Consider the following 7,979-nt stretch of genomic DNA (forward strand, 5'->3'; position numbering starts at 1 on the left):
ATTGTCGAAAATATATATTTTTTTGCAACTGCAACGTTGCCATCAAGAAAGAAAAGCAATTAAAATCATACATGATCCCGTCATCGTTTCCTGTCATCATCTCCGTCTTTTCCACCAGCAGCACAGAACTACAGAACTCAGACGATGCGAAAAAAAGTGTTTTCATTGCAGTTTTATGTAACTCACAAATTTTAACACATGGCCGAAAAACCACCTCATCCTATCGCAAAAACTTTATCAAATATTATGTTTGCTTTCTCCCTAAACTGGCGTGTTTTCATTAGGTGAACTAATTTTTCATAATTACAATTTGCGTAAATATGTGGTCAATGGAAACACGGCTACTTACTCTTTGGTTACCTAGCAACAACGTGTTGCGTAATGTGGTTACCTAGCAACTTGCAGCAGTTTAAGGTTTCAACACCATGCTTCGAACCGTACTGGTTCGAAGGGTTCGTACACTTTCCCCACAGCAAAATCCCAGCTCTCTACAAGAGTTTCTAAGGTAAGTTTTCAAACTTTTCAGATAAAAATAAATAGAACAAACAATTGTAATGCTGGACAATAAATCAAAAGCAATATATTATATATCGATATCAATAGATAACGTCTGATACTTCTAGAATATTTACTAATTTTACTGAACTTCAGTCCAGAACCGCACAGCATTCTGGGGGATGTAGGCAAAGGAAAGGGTCTTAACCTCTCACTGCTAGTAATGCAGATTGGTGGAATCAACTACCTCCCTCTCCTTGGTTACCTAGCAACTCACTCTCTCCTTGGTTACCTAGCACCTCACCCTCTCCTTGGTTACCTAGCAACTCCCTCTCTCCTTGGTTACCTAGCAACAACCTGCAGAGTAACTGGTGCAGCAGCAGTTTAATGTTTTGCCTCATACCTGCTTAAAAATAAAAATCAACAGTATGGAGAGAAAACTTTGGGTAAAACAGGAAAGGTCATCCCACCAGTTAGGCCGTGTTTTATATATTTAAAACAAAAAACTAATCAATAATCATCAGTTTTTACTGACATAAAACTGTGGTATGTTTTTCAGCCATATTGTCCACCACGAGGCATAAGTTCAAGTTTTCTTAAAAAAAAACAAAAAACCAGCATAAAGTTTTGATGCGATTAGCTGCAGTTTTCCATATATTCCCCTTCCTTCTCATCTTTCATCCCTCTCTTCTCTCCCTCCTTCTGCCCCTGGTTAGTCTGGGTTACGAGGAGGTGAGGTGGAGGTTTCTTCTCCCACTGGGCCTCATCTCATCCCTTAGCCTGTCTATTACCTCTGCACACACACAGAGGCAGGCAGCGTGATGTGTGTGAGATGCTGTCGCTGCATAATCGCTACTGCCTGTGCTGTTCACACACACACACACACACACACACACACACACACACACACACACACACACCCGGGATCAGCAGTTGTCATGCTGTGACATGTTGCTCTTGGAGCTGTGGAGGGAAGCCTCGTGAGGTAATGGCTGGGATGCGCTCTGAAAAACCGAGAGCTCGCATTACACCGTCAGCGAGCGCGGCTGGATGGAAAAAGGTAAATAAAAAAACTGACTGTTGACCGCTGAAGCCCCAACGGTGAGTAGAAAGGGCACAGAGAAAGGTAACGGTAATGAAAAGATGATGATACGAAAACTGATGTAAAGGAAAGTATGCAGAGGAGAGAAGGGGAGGAAGAGAAGAAACGGTCAAAGTGAGCAAAACAAAAACTCTCTAAAATGTTGGGTGTATAAGAGAACAGAAAGTATACCCAGCTCAGTGCTTTTGTATTTAGCAGCGTCTCTTTCATGAATGAAGCCATTGAGGAAACAATAACTACATATTTGTACTTTGTTTAGCATTTTAGTGTTGAAAGTTCCCCTGGCTCAGTGCTTCTAACTTTATTGGTGTCTGTTTTTGGCCATTTATTGAAATATTTCCATCACTAATTACATTTACTCATTTTCTTTCACATAGAAAGTACACCTGGTCCACTGCTTCCTGAGAGAACTACCATTACTTTTATATATATATTGATCTCTTATAGAAAGTACACCTAGTCAACACAGCTTCTTTGTTTCTTTCTGTGTTTTCATAACCCTGTTGGATGTGGAAGATGCATAAAAGTCTTTAGTTTTTAAGTAGTTTACCTTTGGAGTTGACCTGAAGTTTAGATGAATTTAAACCAAGAATTTCTAAAACTGGAAGGAAACCGTCAAAACTGAGTGTGATTTATTTAAAATGCATAAAACAGAGAGTAGAAAGGGAAAGGAACAGCAGCAGAGACAGAATGGAGGTCAGGAGAAAAAGTAGGCTTTCTCAGGAGTCCATTTGATCCACATCAGTTCTTGGAGAGGAAAAGAGACGAACAGATGGAATCGGGCCGTCTGTGGTCAACCAGAGGAACGAAAACAGGATCGATCATCAACAACAACGGCTGAAGGTGGAACAATGCCTGCCTGGCAGATGAAGGGCTGGAGGAAAGGATGAGTGAAAGTCTACTGTAGCGAGCGTTTGCTTGGAGCGACGCCACGCCACGCGAGGGCCAGCCAAAGGTCTGGAATAACCACAGACTTCTGGATGTTCTAAATTTAGGCAGATTGATAAGATCTGCGGAAAAAAAAAAAAAAGGCGGCAGCCGGAGGCCTGAAGCGAACACAAACAGCCTCTTATGCTCAGCAAAATATTTAGAGATTTCAGAGAACAGGAGAGCACTGCCTTGTTCTGGAGGCAGAGGAGCGAGGCTGCTTTGACAGCTAAAGTTCTGGCTTGGGTGAGGCAGCCAGAAGCATTTTTACTGATTATGAATCAGGACTTTTTAAAGGTCAGGAAAAAAAATAGATAGGGGATTTGACTAGACTTATCCAGTAAGAAAATGTGTAAAGTTTTGGAGTGTTAAACCTTTTTAAGGCCAAACAGAAGATGGTAAAAATGCTAATTCACACCAAGAGTGCATTCACACCAGGCCAGTTCAGTCTGCTTTGATCCAAATCCAGTTTGTTTGACCAGGAAGTCCAGTTCATTTGGGGAGGTGTGAACGTGCCATCGAATTCTGATGTGGACCAGGAAAGCAAACTCTGCTCTGGCTCGGTTCGGATGAAGTTTGAATACATATGTGAATGCCAAACAGAATGGAGACCACTCCAAAAGCAGGAAGTGGACTACAGCGCAAGGCATTCTGGGTAAATACAACCAAAGCAAATGCAAGTCTAGAACTAGTGGGAAAAATGGTTTGTGGTCTTTTAAAGAGACTGCAACTGCTAAAATCTGTTTAAATTATGTTTAAATTTTGTGAAGTTGCACTGGTCCTCTTTGAAAGTCTGTGTCCGATCTCAAATTAGGGATATTCAGGGATGTCCTGTTAAACTTGACATGTAGCCAATCAGAAAGCGAGGTGACGCAAACGTGGAGAGTGATCCAAAATGCAGAACATGGACTTGCTGCCAGGACGCACCAGGACGTCCAGCGGATGTCAGAGACGTCGTTTTGTTGGTTTTATCAGTTAAACAGTCAAACAAATTATCGCCATTGCTTCTTCTTTGTCAGCCATGTTTGTTTACTCTGAACTCATGTTTGATTTTGCAAGATTTCCTCTCTGATGTCTGCGGAGTACACTGTAAATCTTACTTTAAAATCAGGGATTAAACTGAGGTCCATCTCTTTATAGCAGCATCTAGCTTTGGGGTCATATAATTTATTTTGATACATAAATGAGCTGCTCAAACTGCTAATTGAGCCAAAAGTCCTACTTGTTTGTAAGCTCCATTAATCTTGTCGCAATGCTAAAAATGCTGTGCAATGACATTAAATTTAATCTAATTTCTTATTATGATCAGAATTCAGATTTATTCTCGTCTTGATAAATTCCTATTCATGGTGTTTAAAACTCCCTAAGCTGTCCGTATTGTTAGTTTTACCTTTTTCTCCACCATGTCTTCAATGAGAGCATCAATCAGTTTTAAATTATGATTAAATGCAGTTCCTGTGAGCAGCTTAGTGACATAAATCACACTTCTTTATAAACGGGAACGTTTCTGAAGAGCAGTACCATGGAGTCACATTCACAAAAAAAGGAGCAATAAATAGTCGCTTTTTAACAACAGTATCACAAAAAATTGTGATAAAGCCGAAAGTCCATATCGTCAACCCCTAATCTGGAGTAGTGTGACAAATATACCAGGCTGATAAATTGTCCCAGAAGTCACTGATGATAATATTGTTGTTTTGAGACTATTTTCAGTTAAGATAATGATAAAATAATACAAGAACACAATGAACTAACCTTTAAATTCTGATGAACATTTAACACTGGAACTGGAAGACATTTTAAATATCCAACATAAATAAAAACAACAGAAACGAGGAATAAAATGAACAAAACTGTCCTTCAAAAAAAGGAGATAAAACTTTTATCATTCAGTCTTTGGTAGACGGAGAGAAAAGAGAAAAACGATAAATCACACAAATGGAAATTATTGAGCTTATTTTAATTTATCATGATTAACTGAGACAGGCCCAATCTGGAAGTTAAATTATTTCTAAATTTCATTCTAAATCAACATTTTAAAATCTCCACAATAAGACTTTAAACTTCCATTTCTGGGTTGTCTCTAAAGTGAACCTGCATGGTGCAGCGAGTCTGAGTCCTGTAGGGAAAACCTTTTAGCCTCGGCCCGGTCCCAGGACCCCAGAACCTCCCAAAACACCGGGCCCCGGGCGGCCAACAAAACGGGCCCGTCAGCTTGATTTATCGACCATTCACCAACGTCAACACATCGTCACAGAGACTCCTGGCCGCGCAAACGTGAAAAACCTCTTCGCAACAAAGCGGCTCGCATCGCAAAGATGCGCTGCGGCAGATGTGCGTGCGCCGCGGTTAGGTGTGAAAGCACGAATTGGGGGGTCGCAGGAATGTGCATCTTTTGATATGACAAGAATAGGCACGGAAAAAAACAATGGAGGAGAAAGAAATAAAAGAGCCAAGGAGCTGAATAAGTCCGATCAGCAAAAGGAAGATGCTGGAGGAGAGAGCGGCAGGCGGGGGTTTGAAGTAAACATCGATGCCAGATGAATGCAATTTTTCCTTTTCTTCTTCTCCCCATCTCTGCCCCTTCCTTCTCCTCCTCCGAGCGAGAGAACAAGAGGCACTGCATCATCCCGACAGGCGGAGAAAGAGAAGAGAAGGAGAGAGAAAGAGGGATTGTGACGGAGGGATAAAGGGCTATCCGTCTCTGTCTGTCACCTCATTCATCGTCCCCTGCTCCGTCCTGCCGGCCCATCCGTCATCCGCTGTCACAAAAAAAAAACCAAAAAAAAAAACAGACACTCTCCTCCGACTTTCACACACTCGGCAACAACAAACACACACATCAAAGCCGGACACACACACACACACTGACAGCTCCCGGTTTTTAAAAACGGAGTAAACATTTCGGAAGCTCCGAGTCGGGACTCTCCGCCCCGGTTCACACATTCAGCGGCGACAGCGCAAAAAAAACTCTTCATGCACGTATGCACTTCCTTCACAAAATTGAAATTTAACATGAAAATGAGACGCAGACAAAAACCTCCGCCCGACAGCGGAGGGCTGTCCAGTTCTGGCCCGGCGCTGGCTGGTTTCGGACGAGTTCTTTCCCAGGAAACAAACAAAACCGACGGGACACAAGCCGAGCCGCTTCCTGCATTGGGAAGTTTCTGCAAATCTGGCCTTAAGGCCGTCAAGACCCCAAAGAAAGACTGGGAACAACGGAGGCAGAGCACAGGAAGTCATCTGATTCACCGGAGTTAAAGTGTCATGAAATGTCTTCACCACATTTCAGAGGACAGATTTTCATCTTTGTGTCTTTGTCTAAAACCAGGAAGACGGCAAACGTCTCCCCGGTTCTCCAGTCCTTACACTGGCTCCCTAAATACACTTTAAAATCCTTCTCTTACTTTATCGATAACTGAATGCTTTAGCACCAAAATACATTAAACATACAGAAGCAGCATTCAGCTTCTATGCTCCACAAATCTGGAATAAACCTCCAGAAAACTGAAAAACAGCCGAAACACTGAGTTTATTTAAATTTAGACTAAAAACACACCTGATTAGAGTTGCTTTTGATTAATAATAACTGAAAAAATTAATATGTCTGATGAATATTTTGATTTTGATGGCATTTGACAAAATTAATGTGAATATGCAACCTTTCAGATTAACAATCGATCTGAGTAAGACACACCAACAATTACAAATCAAAACCCAATTAAAATACAATATGCATAATACAGGAAGAGAAACAAAAAGCAAACATAAGAGTGAAAATAGGACTAACATACAACTTGATATTAATCATTTTCTTCAACTTCAAGTTGAAGATTCCAGTTTGATGGAGCAGAAACTGGAATATTATACTGGGATTTAGGCAAAGATAATAAAATAAAGTCGTCTGAAAGCAGAAAACGACCAATAAAAATTAAAGTTTGTTGCTCTTTTACAACTGGTGACTGTTTGATGTTTATGGTGTAAATGACTTTTAACCGTAAATATCTGGTTTTAACTGCCTTGTTGCTGAAATGTGCAAAACAAACTCGACTTCCTTACATGTTTCATATAAAACAAAACTAAATCTTGCAGAAAAATACCAGAGGAGAAACTGAATTGGTTTTTGAACAATAATCTATTTTTTGTTTAGTTTTTAAACCGTTTCTGTCGTCTAGTAAGTCATTTTTTGAGTAAATGTTTTGTTTTGCTTCTTCTAATTGAACTGTGTGCTGTCTTTTGTGTTTTTGTGAACAAAGGGTGAAATTTAGCTTTTGTATTATTTACAGACATGAACTGTAGTAATGTTGAATGATGTGCACCAAGATAATCAAATAAATTTAATTTGATTTAATTTAAAAGAAAAAACAAACTACCAAAACCATCCTAAACCATCGTGAAGATTAAACTCTTGTTGCATCATAAATCAACTGTATTCGTTGTGCACAAAAAAAATATTTCTAAGATAATGAAATTTAAATCTGCTCAGTTCTGCCTTCCTTTTAAAAAAAAAGCAAAATAAACATTTTACTCCTAAAATGCAGCTGATTTTTACAGCTTGGTAATTTTTACCAAAGGATGCATCTGCAGCTAAAAAATATTTATAACAGCTTTCTGCTCAACCTTCCAATACAGTGTAGGGCCGATATGTTGGTTATTTTTTCAATTAATATTTGGATAGAAAATGTTCTAATGAAGGATTTTTTTAAACATCATTTGAAGCAGGTGAAGCTAAAACTATTCCAGTTGAAGAGTCTGCAAATCAAACAGATAATCAACTGCTAAATTAGTTGACGATTATTTCAATCATGATTAATTGTTTTAGTAACAAACTGAATAATCAGCTGCTGTACCTCGAAAAATTGTGTGTAATTTTCGTACCTTTTTAGCCGTTTCTTATTAAACAGCCATTTTTACAGTAAAACCAAATTATATCAGGAAAAAGGTAGAAAGGAACAACTCAGAATGGTATAATCAGGAAATATTAAGACAGATTTATGCATTAAGAGATGAATGAAACATGAAGACAACATGATGAAGGAAGGAGATGAAGACTGGGAGAGAGGGAGGGAACAATGAGGAGGAGGAGGCAGAAGAAAGACAGTGAGGACAAGAAGAAGAAGAAGAAACGAAGGAGTGAGGACCACGAAGGAGACAAAGACCTACTTGTCTCAAGTCACTGAAGGCCAGAAGCAACGTGTCACCCTGGAAGCCTGCGACCGGGCCGGCTCTGGCAAAACCTGTGGGAAAATACAAACCCACCCCCCCACCAGTCCACCCCCAGAGAGAGGGAAGAGAGGAGGAGGAGGAGGAGGAAGAGGAAGAAAAAAAAAAAACAGGGTGAAAAAACGGGAATAATAAAAGACCTGGTCGGATTCGCTATGCATCGGGACAGATTGGCAGACGAATGACAGCGTGGGGGGGGGGGGGGGAGAGGGGGGGAAGGGGGGGGGGGGGG

At 40.3% G+C, this 7,979-nt stretch overlaps 1 protein-coding gene across 3 annotated transcripts in view; it reads right to left on the reverse strand.

Annotated features, from left to right (window-relative positions):
* Window positions 1-7,979, reverse strand: part of exoc6b (exocyst complex component 6B) — a 90,094-nt gene that overhangs the window by 20,192 nt on the left and 61,923 nt on the right. For all 3 annotated transcript variants that reach the window (XM_015049094.1, XM_015049096.1, XM_015049097.1), the window contains one exon: window positions 7,688-7,761. In XM_015049094.1, the coding sequence (XP_014904580.1) occupies window positions 7,688-7,761 (74 nt within the window). The remainder of the gene's footprint in view (window positions 1-7,687; window positions 7,762-7,979) is intronic.

The sequence above is a fragment of the Poecilia latipinna genome, unplaced genomic scaffold (genome assembly GCF_001443285.1).
Source record: "Poecilia latipinna isolate Pla-1442-1.1 unplaced genomic scaffold, P_latipinna-1.0 Scaffold926, whole genome shotgun sequence".
Classification (NCBI taxonomy): Eukaryota; Metazoa; Chordata; class Actinopteri; order Cyprinodontiformes; family Poeciliidae; genus Poecilia; species Poecilia latipinna.